The 22548-nt window shown below is 44.6% G+C and overlaps 1 protein-coding gene across 6 annotated transcripts in view; it reads left to right on the plus strand.

The window, feature by feature from the left end:
* ELF1 (E74 like ETS transcription factor 1) overlaps positions 1–22548 on the plus strand; it is a 96964-nt gene that overhangs the window by 49550 nt on the left and 24866 nt on the right. For 4 of the 6 annotated variants that reach the window (XM_040583994.1, XM_040583998.1, XM_040583995.1 and 1 more), the window contains 3 exons: positions 952–1261; positions 9029–9203; positions 21818–21925. In XM_040583994.1, the coding sequence (XP_040439928.1) occupies positions 1190–1261; positions 9029–9203; positions 21818–21925 (355 nt within the window). In that variant the 5' untranslated portion in view covers positions 952–1189. Of the gene's footprint in view, positions 1–248; positions 606–951; positions 1262–6897; positions 7067–9028; positions 9204–21817; positions 21926–22548 lie in introns of those variants that run through there. The other 2 variants (XM_040583996.1, XM_040583993.1) reach the window with 2 other exon arrangements.

The following is a 22548-nucleotide window of genomic DNA, read 5'->3' on the forward strand; positions in this document are numbered from 1 at the left end:
TCATACCCCCTTAGGTTTCTGATTTTAGACACCTGTTTCTGTTAACTCTTTTGAAACAGCAGACTTTTTTATCAATATATTGGTCACTTTAGTTATGTAAAAAGATTACATTTTATGCTTGTCTTTTTCCTCAGAAGTGATACAGCATACCTCTTTGTAAACTCATGTTAACCTCTTTTACCTGTTGTGCTGATAAGTAAATGAAAATGTGGGAGCTGTAGGCACTCATCCCTCCAGTGAAGCTCTCTACATTCCATAGCTTGGGATATTATTTTTTTCTTTGTTATTGTACTGTGCAGGTTTTTTTTCCTGTTCTAATTTGCCATGATGTGGTCAGTGCTGTTTCCTTCCGGCTGCTTGTGAGCCTGTGATAGAGATAAGGATACGTTTACAGTGCATTTTTAACAAGAAGCTGAAAGTTCGCTTCATGTAGAACCTCGGGGACTCTCTGCATTGTACAAAGAATTTATTTACTGGATTCATCTGTTTGATGCTGTGGGAATCAAGATCTAGAGCATTTTACTTGCAAAATAACAACTTTGGTAAATTCGAACGATGTGTAAAGAAGAAAGGTGATATACTTGAGATATTCTACAGCTCGCTAGGTCAGTCTGGGTTTTGTATTTTTACTTTTGAGTATACTTTAAAGAATCAAATGAAAAGATGGATTTTCTTTTTTTAACTTTTGTAACTTTTGCTTAGTTTCATGTTTTTAATGTGAAACACCTTGAAACTGATGTATTATTTTCTGAAACAGTTTTATGTTTAAGGGAATGAAAAATTTGCATGTGTGTATCAGCAAAAGTAATACCTCTGAAGATACAAAGGTGTCTCAACTTCCTTGGAAGTCCGAGTTACAGTTTGGAGCAAGCTTTTTTGTGACTGCTACTATTTCATATAGCTAAAGCAATCATTTCTTAATTAGAACTTTTCTATTTTTTCCCTCCACAGTCATAAAGGCTATCGAGGTGGGAAGAACAACTCAGGAAAGGATTTCGCTTGGTTTGTTTCCCTTTGAGAAGAGAAGAACCTGGGAACACCGATGTTCTAAGAATTACGAACACTGCTACTTGATTCATTTTATGATCCTGCCTTTCTGCCCAGCTGGTCTTCAGTAACTCTCTCCGTTCTTTCACATTTGAGAACATTTTTCTTCATATGTGGAGCTGAGACCTGGGAATGCGTTATTATGGCAGCAGTTGTACAGCAGAATGAACTTGTGTTTGAATTTGCCAGCAACGTCATGGAGGATGAGCAGCAGGTATGATGGGACAGTGTAAGAAACCATATTCATACAAGTTGGTGCTAGGAGTATTATGAAAACATAAGAAAAATATATGGTGTAAAACACAAAACAGCAAACACTGAGGTCATTATTGTTGCAGCACATCTTTGTGCTGTTTCAAAAGCTTCCTGTTGCTTCCTGTAACTTGCACGGGCAGAACAGAAATTGGTTGAAATGTTACAGCTTCTGCAGTATTGCAGAGACATCCTCCTCTGAAAATGTTTTTCCTGTGTTGCTGATTTGTACCAGTAGAATCCGTCTATTTGTGATGCAGAATTCCCCACATTCTGGTATTTGACAGTAGTTTTAACTTCCCTGAGTGCTAGGATAAAATTCTGAATTAAAGTAACGGTCATACTACAGATGACTAGCGGGAGCAGTAGGTACCCGCTGGCTGCTTTTTGCAGATTGGTTTCTAAATTGTATTACTGTATGCTGGCTATTCAGAAATAAGCTTCAAAGTAATTTAAATTGGTTTCTTTCACACTGCAGGGAAAATACGTCTGTTTCTATCTGAGCAGGCTCTCAGTTAGGTGTTGATTATCTAAACCACATCCTGTGAGTCCTGAGGCTTCAGTAAAGGATTCCTGCTGTAAAAATTAGGCAGCTCCTATATAGGTGGCGGTTAATAGTAGGGTTTTGAATTTAACAAGAAATCAGGTGTCTGGGTACTGTGGAGAGGCACTTCTTAAAAGACTGAGAAGTACCATGACAAACTGTTCTTCTTTCTGTGAATGTGAAAAGCATTTGTGCTCCTCTTTCAAAAATACTTTTGGCTTTATAATCTTGTGTCTGTTTGTTTGTGTGGCCTGGTATCTGGCTGGGTTAGTGGCCTGCTTCTGGTGTCAGAGTCATGTGATCATTTCAATGAACTGAGTGTTGTCTGTCTAAAGTGCTAACTCAGTTTTGGGTGGAACTAGTAATGTAACTTCCTTCCCTGTATTTTTCCAGAGCTTGTGGTAGCCTGGGGATTTAGATATGGGAATTGCACAAACATAGCTGAAAATGAGCCTTGTTTATTACCTCTGTTTGTTCTTCATCGCTGGCTTTACTTTACAAGCCTATGGGAGAGGGGAGAATTGAGATGGGAGGGCTACTTCAGTGTGGTTTCTGGAAGGGGTAGTGCAAGCAAACGTGCTTTTGTTCAGTTTAGCTATGTGTTCTGCTTCTTGAAATTTCTTCAGATGCTCACCTGAAAAACTTCAAAAATACTAGAGGGCACTGAACAGGGCAGTAAACCCTCCCTAAACAGAGCTTTCTGCAGCTCCAGAGCAAACTCAGCCTTATCATTTATCTCATAACTCCAATGAATCCTACACCAGGTGAAGCCTAAGGAAAGAAGGTGTCCTGTAGCATACAGGAAATCAAAGATATGAAAGACCAGAGAGAGGGTGCATAGCAGAAGGTCTATCACTGCAAACAGTTGGATACAAGCTTCTCTCAAATTGCTGAGTTGACTTAGTTCAGATACCAAAGGTGCAGGTAGCTAGCTGGCTGGCTGCATGAAGGTAGATCTTAAATACTCACTTGTAGAAAAGGAGTCCTGTGTAGGGGAAGGTGTGGGAAGGTAGAGCAAGATTTAGTTGAACAAGGATTTCCAGTATAGCATTAACCCAAAAAGATTGCTAATTGCTTATACCTGGTTGATCTGCTTGTTACAATATAAAATCTATTGCTACTCCTGAAGTTTTGAAATTCTGGATAGATGAGCTGTGTTTAGGGGTGAATTACATGATTTGTGTACGTTGCAAGAATTTTAGCTCTGGAAGTGCTCTGTGTTGCTCAAACGTATATTTTGAGCTTTATCAGTATAGAAAAGGTGACATTTATACACAGGTGTCATTCAACTGATCTTTAGATAAATAATTTTATGATGCCCCCAAAAGCTGGCATTGCAAGAACTTTGGTACTTTTCTTCTTGTCAAAGCTTTGCCTGGAGCCCTGGTGTGCCAAGAGCTGTCAGGACATGGAACACCTGCAGGGAGGAGAGGTTCAGGGTCTAGATGGCAGCTACACTCAGTATTTCAGGGAAGTCATAATTCATGGCTTTTTTTTTTTTTTAAAGGCTTAGTTAAACAACCGTAAATTATGAACAGTCTATTTGCAAATGTAAGCATTCAGCCAGTGGCAGATGCTAATGGGAGGGACTCTGTCATGTAGCTCTGTGTGAATGGGAAAGTGTCTCTTTTATCAGCCGTATCCTTTTGAGGTCAGAAAATAAGGTGGCATTTTTTATTTTTTTTTATTTTTCTTGGAGGGTTCATTTATCACATTGTGCATGTATGGTGAGGAAGAAATGGGGTGAAAATATCCTTGTAATTTTGAGAAAGGAATAAGTGGCTTACATTAATGCTGCTGGTAACCTGCTACATGCTGCTACATGTCAGAGATCCTGGTTAAATGAGGGTTTGCTTTCTCTCCCTCTCTGCCATCTCTGCCCTTCCCCCACCCAGGTCAGAGTGAGAGTGAGAGAGACTGCACACATAGTCGGTCCTGCTGCCTGAAACTGCTTTTCTTCAAGTCTGCAGCTTCTTCTCTCAATGTCTTTTGATTTAGTCCTTCGTGAACTTACAGTTAATGTGGTATTTGATCAGGACATTCTTAATTTCAAAAGCTGAATAAAAGCAGCCACAGAGGCTGGATCTGTACTAGGAAGTTTTAAATGGTGCCGGGCACATGCAGAATCATTGCAAACATTACATTGCTGGCGTGGTCCCCGGCATGACTGCTCTGTGCCAACAGGTCAAGTCACTCAGCCAAGGCCAAGATCCATGTTTTTTGGCTATTTCCAACTCCTGCTGAAGTGCTCCCCTTGTCGACTTGCAGTTTTATGAAGACTTTGAGGAAATCATTGTAAGGTCCATAATGAGATTGTCTCCCCAGAAAAGCAAGCAGTATTTAATTGCTTCCAGCACCCCTCTCTGAAACTTCGTAACTTCCCAGATGCTGGCCACAGGAACACCTTTAAAGTCAAGAAAGAGGCTGCCTCTGCTGTTGGCGCAGGAACCTTCAACAAGAAAAAAATTAATTCCATTTTCTAGTCACTAAGTTCACTTTGCCTAGGTTTTTTTAGGTTTTGTTTTAAAAATAAATGGCCAACTGAATTGGACTTGCAAGTCTGAATTCTATTGCTCTGTTAAAAAGACAGGGTTTTTTCACTGAGGTTTCTTTCTCTTCCCTGTGCCCTCCCTGCCCCCCCTGTAGCTTTTCCCTGCTCCTACCTATTACATGCCTTTCTTCCTACCCATCACTCTCACAAAATTTATTCCACACCAGTTAGAACATAGTTGCCATATTCCTGGGACAAGTTTTCTTCATTAGAGGACTTATAGGATGAGAAGGCACTACTTCCAGAGCAGAAGTCCCCTTCCTTATTTTCCATTTCAACAACCAGGATGGTATTTTGATCTTCTGTCAGTTGGTGACAGCTGGTAAGAAAATTCTCAGAGAAGAGAAAGAAGCACCTTGTCAGCATGTGAAACACCCAAGAAGAATTTGAGAGCAGGAGGGAAGTTTGCTGCCTTTGGCCCCCAGAGGAGGGCAGAGTTCAGTTTTCAGGGGGTCATGGAGCATCACCGATACTTTCAGGGACGTGCTCATGGGACCTTCCATGGAAAGCAGCATCTGTCTGAAGCTTTGCACTCCTCCGAATGATTAAAGGTTGGCCTACAGGACTGGTTTGTAGGTAAACTACAGTGAGGAATTTGTTGTCTGAGTCTTGGGAAGATTTCAGCAGTAGCTCAACTCCTTTATGTGTCCAGCAGACGTGGGAGATGTGTTGAAGTCAAACCAAAGCTTTGGCAGAGCTAGGGTGTCATATTTTAACTATATTTTGCGTGAGAAAGATGAAGTAGCAGAAATAGGCAAAAGGAAAAAATACACAAATTGTTCTTCTATGGATTTTTGTATTGATTTCTTGAAAATTATCGCTGACACTTAAATTTGGGAGTTTTTTTTTTAATTTTGGGATGCTTTACACACTTCCTGTTTGTTAGTGCATGTAGAACCACCTTTGTATTAGAAATAAATTATTTTGTGATCTTGCTATTTGAGAGGCAATTTAATTTGTCTTAATGGAAGCACCACTCTCTAGTCTTTAATTTAATGTTTTCCCTGTGTGTAATTCTCATTACACACTAGCATCAAAGGGAGCAATAGTAAACATGGGCTCTTCTGCAGTTCTAAATGCATACAAAGTTATTCCTGTGTCTTACAACAGCAGAACTACAGGAAGCTTTATGTTGGCTCTCCACTGGGATTCAGGTGCTTTCAATGGAATCAGGGACATTGTAGAAGTACTGAGGTGAGATTTTACCTCTCAAAACAGTCATATGTACATCAGCATATATTAACAGTAGCTTTTAAAACTGAATTAAGTGCTTGTTAATGAAATCATAACCAGTTGCAAATACTGTACAAAAAAGTGATGACTGTTTCCACAAGAATAATTTCAGATTAAATTTGTTTGAAGTAGTGTGAATGCTTTTCTCTCTGACAGTGTATTATTTATTTGGTCCAGCCTTTCCTTTTCACAGCTGTGACAGGAAAGAAAATCCGTATCTTACATCTCCGTAAAGTGTAAGTTGGAAGCAGGTGTAACAATGGTTTTAAAATAAAAGGCTACAATAAGTGTGAATATACTCTGACTCTTCCAGTTCAAAACTGTTATTAATTTAAAGAAAACCACATTTAAAGTGTTTTACCACAAGTGAATGCTTTTGTGTTTGTCTCTTGTCTTTCGGAAGCACAGTGTGTCAGCAAGCGCCTTGGACAGTCTGGCACGGAGTTCAAGTGCCCAGGTATTCCCATGCCATGGGAGTTTCTCTGCCTGTAGACAGACATGGTTACTGTGCCAGAGTATGTGTGTATAGGATGGTTGCTTCTAGACATGGTCAAAATACAGTTTAACCTTGTAGAGCAGATCGTATCTGATCGTATGGATCAAACCAAGTGCTGCTGAAATGTATGACAGCAGCACTGTTTATTACCACGGGAAGCATTTCAGTCAGCGATGAAGCCTGTTTTGTAATTAAGTTTCATAGCAGAGTGACAAGAAGGGTGTAATATAAACAGGGCTTTGAGAAACCGAGCTGAAAACGTGTAACAATCAGTTGGGTTTATCTGTGTTTCATTTATTATTCTGAAACAGTTTTTTATGACTTGCCCCCACTAAAAAGTAACAGCAGTGTTTTTGCCTCTCAGAGGCCAAGTCAATTATGTGATTGTCAGTCATTAGAGAAGGATGATGCTGAGCCAGAGTGATTTTTTTTTTATTCAGAAGAAGCTAAGGTGAGGCTTGTCCTTAGCACAGGCAACTTGATACACTGCTGCAGATGCTGCAGCTATCAAGCTGGTACAATGGCAGAAGCAGGGAGGAAGGAGCACCTCGCTTCGAAGACATGTCAGGGAGTAAGCTGGCCATTTGCAGATGAGCATGTAGGAGATGGATGCCTACGTCAGCAATAGACACTCCAATGCCTCCACCATTTATAGTCAACAGAGAGGAATAGACATTTTTAGGGTATGATTCATCCTGTCGTAGCACAGGAGCCTAAAACTGGGCAGGGAAATTGTGCCCTAGAAATACCCCTCTCTCTCTTTTGGTTCTGAAGGAAACCTGCGGTTCCTAGCTCAAGTCCAACTGTCTGTATCACAGCTGTCTGAAGTTAGGTGAGATGAACTTCACCCGTAGTCTCTATGAACTGGAGCAGGATGACAAGACTGATTACTTGCATCTTACATCCTAAAAGTTATATGCTGTGGCATATTACTGAAATGGAGGTATTTAAACTATTTTTAGAGCATGAATTTTATCTCAGTAATGAGGCTGTAATCTTCCTTCTAATTTGTGGAACATATTGTTGAAAATAAAACTTGTTTTAAATGCATACAGTATTTTATTGTATTTTCCTCTTTACAGTGCTTTATCTTTTTTATTGATACGGCTTTTGTTTAATCAAATCTATTTGTTTGTTCTTGCCTGGAGGCAAATAAGATCAGGAATGTTGGTGTTAGTAAACAAACAGGATGCACAATGTGAACACGATTCTTTCTGAGGAACAGCAGGGACCTCTTGACCACCAATGGTGCCTGATTTCTCAGCCTTGGCACAATGCAAACTTGGACAGATGTGGCCACAAATGTGTGGGGCAGAAGCTGTCCCATTGCTTGACTCTGTGTATGTCCATCATCTGGCAATGTGATTGCACAAGAGGGCTTTAACTGATCTGCCCTTTGCTCATTGTTACGGATCTCCTACCATGTTACTCTATTTTGCATCTTCTGTTTGGTAGAGTAGGTAGGTTATTTGTTGGGGTTGTTTGCTTTTCATTTTGTTGGCATTTTTTGTTTAGCAGACTGTCCATGATAGAAGCCCATGAAAATACTAGTTTTGTTTCTTAATTCTTCCTTTTTTCCTGATTGCCCTTTACCACAGTTGTTGCTGAGACATGCTTCAGAAAACACAGAGCAATTTGAAGTGATGTTTGCAGCCTTTTAAAACTTCTAATTGCAGTTTCTGTTTTCTGTACTTAGGTTCCAGACTCTTCCCTAGGAGAGGCTTACTCCCATAGCTGTTTGTGTTGGGCCAGTAGCTCCGGTACCATTTTCCATTGGTGGCAGTGTGCGTAGTGGCAAGGCTGTGAGACATGAGTAATCCCTAAGCAAGTTCATAATCATGTGGTTGGGGCTTTTTTCTTCTGTGGTTAAAAAAAAAAAAAAAGTGCTTGATCTTGCATGTCTGTGCTCTTCTATGGAGGGTGGGACCAGATGTACGTATATTGGTTTTCTCAGAAACATGTTTTAGCAACTTTGTCCTGTGTTTTCTTGTTTTTAAGCTTGCCACATTCATAACTTTGTTTATTTTTATAGTGAGAAAAACGTAGTTACACTAGGCTTTCTCTGAGCCTGCTCTGTTATCATCAGCTATGACTTTCTTCCTGCAAATGACATTTTAAAAGACTCACTTTGTAAAATATTGTGTCTGTAGTAAACAGTATTTTCTGAAAACTTCTTACTATTGAATGGATGCCTTTTCAGAGAGTGTGCTCTTGTTATATTACTGATCAGCTAGATTTCTCTTTTCCCAGCTGCCTCTTTTCTTCTGTATCTAATGCAAAATAGCTATTGAGACAGAAGGGTGATGTCAGAAAGCTGACTTAGGAAGGAAAGCAGGGTGGAAGTAGTGTCAAGTGACTAAAGCCATAGGAATTATAATATCAAGCTCACTCCCTATTACACCCCTTGCCCTTGTATCAAGTGTCCCCTAAAACAGTGATCTTAACTAGCAGCCCCCCATGCGGGACTCGGTACCTGTGAGTTCTTCATGCAGTCCTGATATCCAGGGGACTCTTCCACCCCCAGATTGATGGGAAGAGCAAAAGATGTAAGATGCTTGCAGCAAGTGGCTTGCCCACTATTATTGCCGGCAGAGTTTAGCATGTGCTGTGCCACTCCTCCGTATTGTCAGCTTTTATGCTGCAAAATAATGTCATGGGAGTCTGGTATTACCTAATGGAGTAAATACATTAGATACTACAGTGATATTCAGCCTCTGGCTCATAGTGGGACACTGCTGCTGTATGGTTTTATGTGCTAGAAGTCATCCCATTTTTTGGTACTCCATCCTGATGGCCTAATATTCAAATGATGTAATATAGGTCTGTTGACATATTAATCAGTAAGTGTTTAGGTTGGATGTAGTCTAACTACCATTATTTTAATTTTCTTTTTTCTATGCCCCAGCTTGGTGATCCGTCTATATTCCCTGCTGTCATTGTGGAGCATGTTCCTAGTGCAGACATCCTACATAACTACTCTGGCTTAACCTGCGTGGATGAACCTAGTGACATGATCACTGAGAGCTCTCTGGACGTCGCAGAAGAGCAAATCATAGAAGATGATGATATCACCCTCACAGGTTGGCAATAAAAATATTTCTGTGCCATGGTTTTGCACCAAGGTGGCTGTGGCTAATGGTAGAGAAAGGCTTAATGACAAAAAACCAACAGGAAACAAAATTATAGTAGTATTGAATGCTGTTAATTCTGTACAAGACACAGAAAATGTCATTAATGCTGCAGGTGGCTTGCAATCCCAGATGCACAGCTGATAATGGTAAAGAGCTTCATCCATCAACAGAGATTAAGATAGAGTCCTGCTCAGAGTACCAACAAGATTTTTCTTTGCTAGTATTTGCATAGGATTTGTTTGTTCTTCTTTAATGGTTGGTGTGTACCTAAGTAAACATACATAAACCAAATAAATAAACATACATAAACCAAACAGCAGGAATGGGCAACTTGAGTAGATGTGCTGCTTTTAGCTTCCTGAGAGTATAGTTAGCCATAAAATGTGCACATTAGCATGACTTCCTGGTGTAAGTATGCTCAGCATAGAATTAATCTTGGATTTCTAATAATGATTAAAGCCTAAAATACATACGTTCTGTGTAAATTCTCTTAGAAAATGTAACCCCAAAGAGAAGACAGCTCTCAAGAGGAAAGCTCAAACATTAAGTCACATTTAAAAAAAAAAAAAAACCCTCACTGAATGCACATATTAGAAATATTTTTGCAGAACAAGTCTGAAAGGTGGGATAGATACTTCCCAGAGAGAGGATCTGTTTCTGCATCTTCCCTCAGCCATTAGGCTTCACACCTGGACTGTCTCCAGGGCTGGAGATAGCTTGCTGGTTTCAGTAATGCTTTTGACATTATTTCCAAAGGCGTACTCTGATACAATCTTTTACCACCAATAGCAAAACGAAAACTCAACAAACTTGACATGAGGTTCACAGAGTAAATTGACATGAGCAGTTCTCAGTAAGTGGTTTTATCTGATAAAAATGGCACCTTTTTTTTTTTTCTTAGTAGTGAATTATCTGTGAACAGACTGTGACCATACAAGTAAGTTAGCTGATTATTCAAGAAGATTTTACATACTTTATTTCAGGTTGAGACCTCTTGCCAACTGTTCATTTGCTATTCATGTTAATTATTCACACTGCAACTGGCATTTCCTCAGTGTGTTACTTAAGCACCACTTAACGCGGCTGTGTGAATTTTTGCGTAGCAGATCATTTTTGTAAGTCCATGTTAACTGTAATATATTGTGTGTGAATTTTTACTTGCATGAGTAATTGTGAAACTCCACTTTTGTGAATGCTCTTGTTAACACTTCTTTTGTTGCTGGTCACATGGGAAGGGTTTGCAAATTGCTGCCAGAGACTGAAAATATGTAATCCTTGTAACCAATGGTGTCCAAGGGTTTCTGGGATACTTTGGAGGCAGACAAGTACAGTATTGTTCCCATCATCCATTGTGGTTCAAGCAATCTGGTTTTCTTTAAAGGCAAAGTCCTTAGAAAACCAGAGCTGCCACTTTGCAGGGATTATTGTTGTGAACGAGGTGTTAACTAATTATCTGTTTCACAGTCTCCATCCTAGCAGTTACTGTGCATACTGTGGGTTTCCTTGGAAGGGAAAGCGTATGAACCCAGGCCAGGCAGGGACCAGTACTGCTGGTGAAAGCTCCTGCTCAGGATGCAAGGCAGGTGGCACTGGCTCAGTCCATGGTTTCTGTCAGTCTGACACAAGTGGGCAGAATCTGGGGGCCCAGGGGTGTGAAGGCACCCCACAGGAGGTGAGGAGAGGATGCTGGGGAAGGAGCCCCCTGTCACCTCCCTGCCTGCTGCAGGCAGGCATCGACTGTGGCTGCAGCTGCCCACTTGAGCTGCCAGGCTGCTGTGGAAGAGACCCAGTTCAAGCATCATGACTTGCCGTAGGCTGCCTTTGAAATGGGACTAATCATAACTGAAATTTCCCACCTACTCTATTTTTCAACTGCCTTTTTTTTCCCCTCCCTCCTTTGAAGTACCCTTCTTGATATTTTTTTCATGGGGTGTTTGGTCTCAGCAGTGAAATGTGTTGTTTTGCTTCTTTGAAATCTGTACCAGTCTTTTCAGTCACTTCTATGCTATGCTTTTGAGAGAGGATCAGACATTATACAGACTGTACTAATTCCATATGAAAATATTTATAAGACTGAAGTTCACAGCAAAACGAAACTGAAACCGCCATAATTTGTGACAAAACATCGCTGAGACATGTCTGCTTAATATGCAGGATTTGGGTTTTTTTAAGTTACCAGTTCTTCAGTACTGTTTTATCTCTCTGTCATACATTAAGCTTCTCTTTTCTCCTAAACTAAGAGAAGTTAGCAGATCTCCTGAAACTGAAGCAATCACATTTTAGGGATCTGTCTGCAGAATGATTGATGCTAGTAGGTTTTTCCATCTATAGGATGTAGCTTCAGCCCTTCAAAGGCACAGCTATTGCACATCAGTGATTACTTACCTCTAGTATAAATTATAACCTGCAGAAAACTGTAAGAACATCTGTTTCACATGAAGAAGCCCTGCTTGAAACATGGCTAACAACCAGCTTTTTAGTTACAATAATGCTCATGCTGTAGTTTTTTTGTAACGAATAGGCAGACCTGCCTTATCACCACCCTCCACTTTAAAAGCACTTATCCCTAGAAAAGCTGGGATGGCAATTTATATAGTCAGTTTCTTGCCAATATTATGGGATTTTAAATGGTTAACCATCATGTAGTAAAAGGTGATTAACAAAATAAATTGGAGCATTTGGCTTTGAAGTTTTATCTCTAAAGGGAATGTTGAATTGTGGGGGGGGTTTTCTGAAAAATACAGAGGATAATGTTTTGTGCAGAATAAATTCTAGACCAACTCGTCAGATGGTACAGTTTGCTACGCTTTATATAACTTATTAATGTGACTGATTATGGTTATAAGGTGCATAAGGAGGAGGAACTAATTGGATTATATAACTTCCTGGGAAAAAAAAGTTGTTATTAATTATTTTTTATTTTAAGTTTGCCATGTCTGGCCGGTTTAATTTAGAAAAATAACAGTTAATCAAACTCAGCCATTTTGTGCTTCACCTGTTCTGGTGTTGTTTTCATGGGATCAGGGAAGCAGCAGCACCGAGAGAGGAGAGAGAAAATTCGTGCTTAGATGCCCTGTGCCCTAGTCTGAATAGGGAGCATGGAAGTGTGCATATTTATAGATCGATAATGGTGCTAAACAACCAGTTCAGAAGTTACTTTACAACATTTCGAAGCACAGTAGCATTTGGCTTGTATGTTTGGTGAAACTCTAGTGTTTGTGGCACAAGCCAAGTGGGTCAGGTAGAAGAACGCAGGCAAAGACACGTGAGGTGCTGCAGCCCTGCACAAACCCAGCATCTTCGGTGATAATTTGTGATGTTACAAAGAAATCCAAAAGAGTAGTTAGGTGGAAACTGAACTTTGTAGTGTTAACCCATGAGGATTTTGATTTGACAAGATGCCAGTTGTAAAAAAAACCTAACAAGTACTGTTTCAGTTACTTTGTAAAGAAATTATTCACTGCTGCAGGTAGCATCTGGTTAAAAAGAGTGAGGGTTTTTTCATGTAGCTCCCCAATGAGATAGTTTTCTTTACAAATTTTAAAGCCTTACTTAAGAAAATGAAGGGTGTTGTGTAGATCTCTTGAAATAGCTATTCTTAAACTCAGTGTTCCAGTGGTAGTTAACAATCAGCATAGAGCTGACACTAAAAAGCAATCACCTAAATTTAACAGCCAGCTACTCTGCAAAAGGGGGCTCTGCCCAAGTTTAGCGGATCTCTTTCTACTTTTAGCAACATTAGATTTCTTCCGTTGTTATTTTGAGGCTCTGCAGTCCCTGGTTTTGTCTATAGTAAAACCAGCAGTGAATTTAAACACAGCTGTGACAAGCACAGCCCTTATCTTGGCCTGGGCAATGACTCCTGTGGTCTACTCTTGGGGGGCAGCTGACCACCGGGGAAGCAATGGGAGCAGGATGGGATCACCAAAAGCAGCGTAAAGCTTTCAAAAGGGTGCTACGCAGGAGTAGGGAAAGCAGGACTTTGGACTGAGGTGGGGAGCTTCCAGCGTGAGGCATAGTTTATTTCTCCACCAGGTGAGAAGAACAGAAAGCTGTGTTTGGGCAAGCCTCGACCTAACAGTGAGTGCTGATTCATAGCAAACCTGGATTCGCAGTATCTGGGCTGGTATTGACGTGCAGGTACAGAGGCTTACATTTGTGGCTTGCTCAGATAAACAAGAACTTGCAGAGTACCCTGGGAAAGAAATGAAGTTACTTTTCAGTGCGGTTTTCCCTTTCCCTCCCCTTCTTTTTTTCTGTCTCCTCCCTGACTTTTGCCTCCCTTTTTTCCTTTCCCGCCATTTTTTTCCTCGCTCCTTTCCCGTGTTTTTTTTTTATCCTCGCTCCTTTCCCACTCTTTTTTTTCCTCGCTCCTTTCCCGCTCTTTTTTTTCTCGCTCCTCACCCGCTCTAATGTTCCTCGCTCCTCTCCCGCCTCTTTTGTTCCTCGCTCCTCTCCCGCTCTTTTGTTCCTCGCTCCTCTCCCGCCCTTTTTGCTCCTCGCTCCGCTCTTCCCGCCCTTTTTTGCTCCTCGCTCCGCTCTTCCCGCCCTTTTTTTGCTCCTCGCTCCGCTCTTCCCGCCCTTTTTTTGCTCCTCGCTCCGCTCTTCCCGCCCTTTTTTTGCTCCTCGCTCCGCTCTTCCCGCCCTTTTTTTGCTCCTCGCTCCGCTCTTCCCGCCCTTTTTTTGCTCCTCGCTCCGCTCTTCCCGCCCTTTTTTTGCTCCTCGCTCCGCTCTTCCCGCCCTTTTTTTTGCTCCTCGCTCCGCTCTTCCCGCCCTTTTTTTGCTCCTCGCTCCGCTCTTCCCGCCCTTTTTTTGCTCCTCGCTCCGCTCTTCCCGCCCTTTTTTTGCTCCTCGCCCCGCTCTTCCCGCCCTTTTTTTGCTCCTCGCCCCGCTCTTCCCGCCCTTTTTTTGCTCCTCGCTCCGCTCTTCCCGCCCTTTTTTTGCTCCTCGCTCCGCTCTTCCCGCCCTTTTTTTGCTCCTCGCTCCGCTCTTCCCGCCCTTTTTTTTGCTCCTCGCTCCGCTCTTCCCGCCCTTTTTTTGCTCCTCGCTCCGCTCTTCCCGCCCTTTTTTTGCTCCTCGCTCCGCTCTTCCCGCCCTTTTTTTTGCTCCTCGCTCCGCTCTTCCCGCCCTTTTTTTGCTCCTCGCTCCGCTCTTCCCGCCCTTTTTTTTGCTCCTCGCTCCGCTCTTCCCGCCCTTTTTTTGCTCCTCGCTCCGCTCTTCCCGCCCTTTTTTTGCTCCTCGCTCCGCTCTTCCCGCCCTTTTTTGCTCCTCGCCCCGCTCTTCCCGCCCTTTTTTTGCTCCTCGCCCCGCTCTTCCCGCCCTTTTTTTGCTCCTCGCCCCGCTCTTCCCGCCCTTTTTTTGCTCCTCGCCCCGCTCTTCCCGCCCTTTTTTTGCTCCTCGCCCCGCTCTTCCCGCCCTTTTTTTGCTCCTCGCCCCGCTCTTCCCGCCCTTTCTTTGCTCCTCCGCTCCGCTCTTCCCGCCCTTTCTTTGCTCCTCCGCTCCGCTCTTCCCGCCCTTTTTTTGCTCCTCGCCCCGCTCTTCCCGCCCTTTTTTGCTCCTCGCCCCGCTCTTCCCGCCCTTTTTTTGCTCCTCGCCCCGCTCTTCCCCGCCCTTTTTTTGCTCCTCGTCCCGCTCTTCCCGCCCTTTTTTTGCTCCTCGCCCCGCTCTTCCCGCCCTTTTTTTGCTCCTCGCCCCGCTCTTCCCGCCCTTTTTTTGCTCCTCGCCCCGCTCTTCCCGCCCTTTCTTTGCTCCTCGCCCCGCTCTTCCCGCCCTTTCTTTGCTCCTCCGCTCCGCTCTTCCCGCCCTTTTTTTGCTCCTCCGCTCCGCTCTTCCCGCCCTTTTTTTGCTCCTCGCTCCGCTCTTCCCGCCCTTTTTTTGCTCCTCGCTCCGCTCTTCCCGCCCTTTTTTTGCTCCTCGCTCCGCTCTTCCCGCCCTTTTTTTGCTCCTCGCTCCGCTCTTCCCGCCCTTTTTTTGCTCCTCGCTCCGCTCTTCCCGCCCTTTTTTTGCTCCTCGCTCCGCTCTTCCCGCCCTTTTTTTGCTCCTCGCTCCGCTCTTCCCGCCCTTTTTTTGCTCCTCGCTCCGCTCTTCCCGCCCTTTTTTTTGCTCCTCGCTCCGCTCTTCCCGCCCTTTTTTTTGCTCCTCGCTCCGCTCTTCCCGCCCTTTTTTTGCTCCCTCGCTCCGCTCTTCCCGCCCTTTTTTTTGCTCCTCGCTCCGCTCTTCCCGCCCTTTTTTTGCTCCTCGCTCCGCTCTTCCCGCCCTTTTTTTGCTCCTCGCTCCGCTCTTCCCGCCCTTTTTTTGCTCCTCGCTCCGCTCTTCCCGCCCTTTTTTTGCTCCTCGCTCCGCTCTTCCCGCCCCTTTTTTTGCTCCTCGCTCCGCTCTTCCCGCCCTTTTTTTGCTCCTCGCTCCGCTCTTCCCGCCCTTTTTTTGCTCCTCGCTCCGCTCTTCCCGCCCTTTTTTTGCTCCTCGCTCCGCTCTTCCCGCCCTTTTTTTGCTCCTCGCTCCGCTCTTCCCGCCCTTTTTTTGCTCCTCGCTCCGCTCTTCCCGCCCTTTTTTTGCTCCTCGCTCCGCTCTTCCCGCCCTTTTTTTGCTCCTCGCTCCGCTCTTCCCGCCCTTTTTTTGCTCCTCGCTCCGCTCTTCCCGCCCTTTTTTTGCTCCTCGCTCCGCTCTTCCCGCCCTTTTTTTGCTCCTCGCTCCGCTCTTCCCGCCCTTTTTTTGCTCCTCGCTCCGCTCTTCCCGCCCTTTTTTTGCTCCTCGCTCCGCTCTTCCCGCCCTTTTTTTGCTCCTCGCTCCGCTCTTCCCGCCCTTTTTTTGCTCCTCGCTCCGCTCTTCCCGCCCTTTTTTTGCTCCTCGCTCCGCTCTTCCCGCCCTTTTTTTGCTCCTCGCTCCGCTCTTCCCGCCCTTTTTTTGCTCCTCGCTCCGCTCTTCCCGCCCTTTTTTTGCTCCTCGCTCCGCTCTTCCCGCCCTTTTTTTGCTCCTCGCCCCGCTCTTCCCGCCCTTTTTTTGCTCCTCGCCCCGCTCTTCCCGCCCTTTTTTTGCTCCTCGCCCCGCTCTTCCCGCCCTTTTTTTGCTCCTCGCTCCGCTCTTCCCGCCCTTTTTTTGCTCCTCGCCCCGCTCTTCCCGCCCTTTTTTTGCTCCTCGCCCCGCTCTTCCCGCCCTTTCTTTGCTCCTCCGCTCCGCTCTTCCCGCCCTTTCTTTGCTCCTCCGCTCCGCTCTTCCCGCCCTTTTTTTGCTCCTCGCCCCGCTCTTCCCGCCCTTTTTTTGCTCCTCGCCCCGCTCTTCCCGCCCTTTTTTTGCTCCTCGCCCCCGCTCTTCCCGCCCTTTTTTGCTCCTCGCCCCCGCTCTTCCCGCCCTTTTTTTGCTCCTCGCCCCGCTCTTCCCGCCCTTTTTTTGCTCCTCGCCCCGCTCTTCCCGCCCTTTCTTTGCTCCTCGCCCCGCTCTTCCCGCCCTTTCTTTGCTCCTCCGCTCCGCTCTTCCCGCCCTTTTTTTGCTCCTCCGCTCCGCTCTTCCCGCCCTTTTTTTGCTCCTCGCTCCGCTCTTCCCGCCCTTTTTTTGCTCCTCGCTCCGCTCTTCCCGCCCCTTTTTTTGCTCCTCGCTCCGCTCTTCCCGCCCTTTTTTTGCTCCTCGCTCCGCTCTTCCCGCCCTTTTTTTGCTCCTCGCTCCGCTCTTCCCGCCCTTTTTTTGCTCCTCGCTCCGCTCTTCCCGCCCTTTTTTTGCTCCTCGCTCCGCTCTTCCCGCCCTTTTTTTGCTCCTCGCTCCGCTCTTCCCGCCCTTTTTTTGCTCCTCGCTCCGCTCTTCCCGCCCTTTTTTTGCTCCTCGCTCCGCTCTTCCCGCCCTTTTTTTGCTCCTCGCTCCGCTCTTCCCGCCCTTTTTTTGCTCCTCGCTCCGCTCTTCCCGCCCTTTTTTTGCTCCTCGCTCCGCTCTTCCCGCCCTTTTTTTGCTCCTCGCTCCGCTCTTCCCGCCCTTTTTTTGCTCCTCGCTCCGCTCTTCCCGCCCTTTTTTTGCTCCTCGCTCCGCTCTTCCCGCCCTTTTTTGCTCCTCGCTCCGCTCTTCCCGCCCTTTTTTTGCTCCTCGCTCCGCTCTTCCCGCCCTTTTTTTGCTCCTCGCTCCGCTCTTCCCGCCCTTTTTTTGCTCCTCGCCCCGCTCTTCCCGCCCTTTTTTTGCTCCTCGCCCCGCTCTTCCCGCCCTTTTTTTTGCTCCTCGCCCCGCTCTTTCCCGCCCTTTTTTTGCTCCTCGCCCCGCTCTTCCCGCCCTTTTTTTGCTCCTCGCCCCGCTCTTCCCGCCCTTTTTTTGCTCCTCGCCCCGCTCTTCCCGCCCTTTTTTTGCTCCTCGCCCCGCTCTTCCCGCCCTTTTTTTGCTCCTCGCTCCGCTCTTCCCGCCCTTTTTTTGCTCCTCGCTCCGCTCTTCCCGCCCTTTTTTTGCTCCTCGCTCCGCTCTTCCCGCCCTTTTTTTTGCTCCTCGCCCCGCTCTTCCCGCCCTTTTTTTGCTCCTCGCCCCGCTCTTCCCGCCCTTTTTTTGCTCCTCGCCCCGCTCTTCCCGCCCTTTTTTTGCTCCTCGCCCCGCTCTTCCCGCCCTTTTTTTGCTCCTCGCTCCGCTCTTCCCGCCCTTTTTTTGCTCCTCGCTCCGCTCTTCCCGCCCTTTTTTTGCTCCTCGCTCCGCTCTTCCCGCCCTTTTTTTGCTCCTCGCTCCGCTCTTCCCGCCCTTTTTTTGCTCCTCGCTCCGCTCTTCCCGCCCTTTTTTTGCTCCTCGCTCCGCTCTTCCCGCCCTTTTTTGCTCCTCGCTCCGCTCTTCCCGCCCTTTTTTTTGCTCCTCGCCCCCGCTCTTCCCGCCCCTTTTTTTGCTCCTCGCCCCGCTCTTCCCGCCCTTTTTTTGCTCCTCGCCCCGCTCTTCCCGCCCTTTTTTTGCTCCTCGCCCCGCTCTTCCCGCCCTTTCTTTGCTCCTCGCCCCGCTCTTCCCGCCCTTTCTTTGCTCCTCGCCCCGCTCTTCCCGCCCTTTCTTTGCTCCTCGCCCCGCTCTTCCCGCCCTTTCTTTGCTCCTCCGCTCCGCTCTTCCCGCCCTTTTTTTGCTCCTCGCCCCGCTCTTCCCGCCCTTTTTTTGCTCCTCGCCCCGCTCTTCCCGCCCTTTTTTTGCTCCTCGCCCCGCTCTTCCCGCCCTTTTTTTGCTCCTCGCCCCGCTCTTCCCGCCCTTTCTTTGCTCCTCGCTCCGCTCTTCCCGCCCTTTCTTTGCTCCTCCGCTCCGCTCCTCACGCTGTTTTTTAACTCATATTTACCTCTTTTTTTTTTTTTTTTTTTTTTTAAAGAAGTGTCTACCTATTTAAGATAACATTTGAAATCTGATGGTTCTCAGAAATTGCCTGCATCACCACCATTCTTTTGGCTCTAATTTTTCCAAAGTGTAACAAATAATGCGTTTCATCCCAGTTGTTAAGTTTGTGACTGCATCATAAATGCCAGTGGTTAGAATACTTTTCTGCAATGTTAAGAGAGAAACTAAAATAACAGACACCAGCTTGCCTTTGGTGGTTGAATTGGTTATCTCAGAGCACTTTCTCAAGCTGGGTGATGTGAATTCGCATCTTGCTGCTAGTGGGACAGGGAAGTGCTGCTCCATCTCCTCTGTGGTGCCCCACACCTTGTTTGTGTTAGCTCTTATGTTCTTGTAATTCAACTTGCTAATCCAGGAATACACTTAAAAGTTCTTTTCAGCCATTTTATAAAGCTGAATTGTCTTGCTGCATGATCAAATAATATGAAGCCTGGCTTGTGTTAGGTGACAGGAGTTTGGATCATGAACCAGGGCCAGAGATGGGAGGAAGAACCACAGCCCTTGTTTTTTCAGCAACAGGCAAATACTAATTTGGCTCAAACCACCTTGTGAAGTCATCTTCTAAGAGGCTTGAAGGGTGTTAGTAAAAGCATTAATGTGGTTAAGAAACTTATTGTTGTCGTTCTGTGTCTGTGGATAGATAGATAGTTGGCACTCCTAATGTTTTTTGTGAGCATCAGATTATATTAATTTCTATGTTTATGTTAATTTATATGACTATTCTAAGTTCCTTTCATTAGTCCTGGATATGAATGGTCGACTTCTAGCCACAGTGATGTAAGGCTGGTGACCTCTGCCTCGCCTGCCATTATTCAGAGTGAAGAATTGACTCTGCTCCGTCACCTCAGTGCATGAAAGCAAGCGGGCAGGTTTGCTCCTCATACAGCTCTTACCAGGTGAAAAGCATACAGAAGCTGCACCCTCCTCCTTGCCCGCAGCACCAAGAGCCAGGGGGTAGCACTGCTGGCTTTTAAATTGTATGTGGCAGCGTAAACCAGCCCCGCTCAATAGCTTTGGCTGAGCTGGATCATGGCAGGTTACCTTCCTGTCCATTTCAACAACGTCAGAACTGATGACAGATGGCTTTGGCGGTGCTATGTGTCTGTAATTAGTGACGTCCTTATTGTGGTCTTCGTTATGCTGGTAGATGATAGGGAAAGTTCCCATCCAGATAAAGCTTAGAATCAGAAGCAGTCAAGTCAGCAGTGCCAGGCCAAGCGGGAGCATGCCTGCAGACTGCGTGGGCTGCACTTGGTTCAGTCTCCTGAGCTGGGCAGGCATTCCTTAGGGATACTGTTTGACTTCTGGGGCTGATGCTGAGCTCCAGAGCCTGAAGCTGCACAACAAAAGCATCAGCGGTTTGCTGTCTCATCTTGCTTTATGGCCTCCCAAGCTAGGACCTTAGTCCATACTCACTACCTCCCCTTTTCTTCTCATGCTGTCCTCCTCTCCAGCTCTGTGCTTCTAATTTCTTAAACTTTTTTGAAGATGTCAGCCAGAAGGCATGGAGCCTTAACTGTCTGAATGTCTGTGCAAGACATGGGGTGGGGCCCTGTAGACAACAGGGTGAGTTGCTGTGTTGGTCAGGTGTTCCCAACACCCATCTACTTTATTATGTCTTAGCCTGGGCCTCTGATGCTTGGGACATGGTAGGACTAAGGTCAAGAAAAAATCTAGAAGGTAAGGAGGCTTTCTCCTGAGCTCCATGTGCTGCCTGTAAATCACAGCTGGATGGAGGAGGTGAGGCTGATGCAAGAATATCTGCATTCATCTTTGCCATCTCCTAATGATACGATTGCTGAAACTGTAAACATTTGGGGTGAAACTGTTTTGGGGTTTTTTGGTTGGTTGTTTTTTTTAGTTGTATGATTGTTTAGTGCTAGTGAGCTGAGCGCTTTGTTGTTACCGTGATAGTTAGATTATTATTTTTTTTTAGGTACAGAAATTCTGGCATAAATCTTTTGGTTTTAAGCGAAGAAGTGTTCTAATAGTGTTGTGCTTTATGGTGCATTTTTGCTAGCTGTGTCAGTGTGTCTCCTTTCTTTTTTTTCTTTCTTTCTTTCTTTTTCTTTGGTGACTGCCCCACCCAAAATTCCTCAAAGCTAAACAGGGAGGGGGGGTGTGAAAGCTGACTCATTACCAGACCGAGAAAGTAACTGAGGTTCATTAGTGTCCTTGGGAGGGGAATACTGATGCAGCCCTTTGTACTGCTTAGATAGGTGCAAGTGAGTTCCACAATGTAGCTTCAAATTCCTGTCAAAGGATAAGGAAGCCTGGCCCCGTGCATTTCCATCTAAGAAAGAGGAATTTCTAAAAGAATGTGTTAAATAGTTCTAAAGGTTTATGGTACCAGGTGCTGGAACTATCATCTAATTTACTTGTCATTACAATTACTTTCAAAAAATTTCTCTTGTAAGCTACTCCTCCAGTCAAAGCAATATTATCTTCTTGGACAGACATTATTATGCAAAATGATACTTTTGGGGATTTTTTTTAATGTGTAGCTTCAGATGACCTTCATTATATATTAACGTTCAAGAGCTTTGGATTTGTCTAATGACCACCCTCACCCTCGTGAAATTGATGAGAAATTGTCTAGTAGTCAAACTTTTTTCAAATTTTGCCAGCCACCCTGTATTGCTTTTTGTGTTTTACGTTTGCTTTCCAGTGTTTTCCTGGAGCCTGCACTGTTAGCCCTACCTGTAATTCCCATGTATTTAAATAGTTTAGGATTCATAGTTTAGGTCATAGAAGTCATGGAATGTTTTCTTATCCGTACTCCAGGCTAAATGACAGGATATTTTTGGTGAGCATCTCTTAATTATGGGATTCACTTCCTTTGGACCACCATAAGAAGAAATTTGCAATATTGGATTTTTTTTAAAGGATACTGTTTGGAATATTGTTTGTGGTAGTGATATTTCTTAGGGTTCATGGGTGTTGTGTGTTATTGCATGTGCTTGATAAGCAGAGAGAATGGTTAGAAAGATGAGGCAGAAATGAAGTGTTTGTGTTGGTTTTGGGTTTCTTTTTTATAATACAGACAGTCTGAAAAAAGTAGTGTATTAAATAAATTTTTGCAGTGTTCATTTTCTCCGCAGCTAACCTGTTACTACTCATCTAGTGGAAGACCGTGTTTTCCACTTCTTTTTTTCTAGAAATTAAATAAGAATAAATATTGTGTTAAGTTTTAAGTCCAGTTTGTAGCTTGTTAAGAATTAATTTTTCTCTCTTGCTTTTAGTTGAAGCATCTTGTCATAATGGAGATGAAACAATGGAAACAATTGAGGCTGCTGAAGCACTTCTCAATATGGACTCCCCTGGTCCTATGTTGGATGAAAAAAGAATAAGTAAGTTTTTTATGAAAGCAAATCTAATCTATATTTGCCTTGTTTATTTGTGAAAGAAGGAGGGGTTCAGTGCAGCATGGTTGCATGGAATAGGTAAGATTATTTTGCTTCCAGGTAGCCTTTACTTACACAGTTTGGATATCAGAAATCCAGTGTTGTATTGCAATGAAGGATTTCATTGCCGTGTCAAGTTGAACAGTTAAGGTAAGAATCAAAATTTACAGAGGCAAGGTATGAATGAAGTCGGGGTGTTTAGATTGCAGTGTTTTGTTTAGTCTGTTTATATTGCCAAGTTAAAAGAATACATACATCTGTAGATTGCCTTAAATATGAATTAAAATGTGTGATCACCGAATAATTGTGCTTTTTAGAAGAGTGGGTTGTATTATTAAATTATTTTATTTTAATAGTGCTCCTGCGTGTGTAAAATGTTGTTGGTGCATATATTCTGTTATGAACTAGCCTTCTCTCCCATGAAGGCCTTAAGTGCCATAGTTTTACTTTATTCTGTGTTTAAAGTTTTGCTGTTAAAAAAAAAAACAAAAAAACCAAAAAAACCAAAAAACCAACCCAAAAAGCTAAACACAAAAAAAACCCAACAAACTTTTAAATGTCCTTGTGGC

The sequence above is a fragment of the Falco naumanni genome, chromosome 2 (assembly GCF_017639655.2).
Source record: "Falco naumanni isolate bFalNau1 chromosome 2, bFalNau1.pat, whole genome shotgun sequence".
Taxonomy (NCBI): Eukaryota; Metazoa; Chordata; class Aves; order Falconiformes; family Falconidae; genus Falco; species Falco naumanni.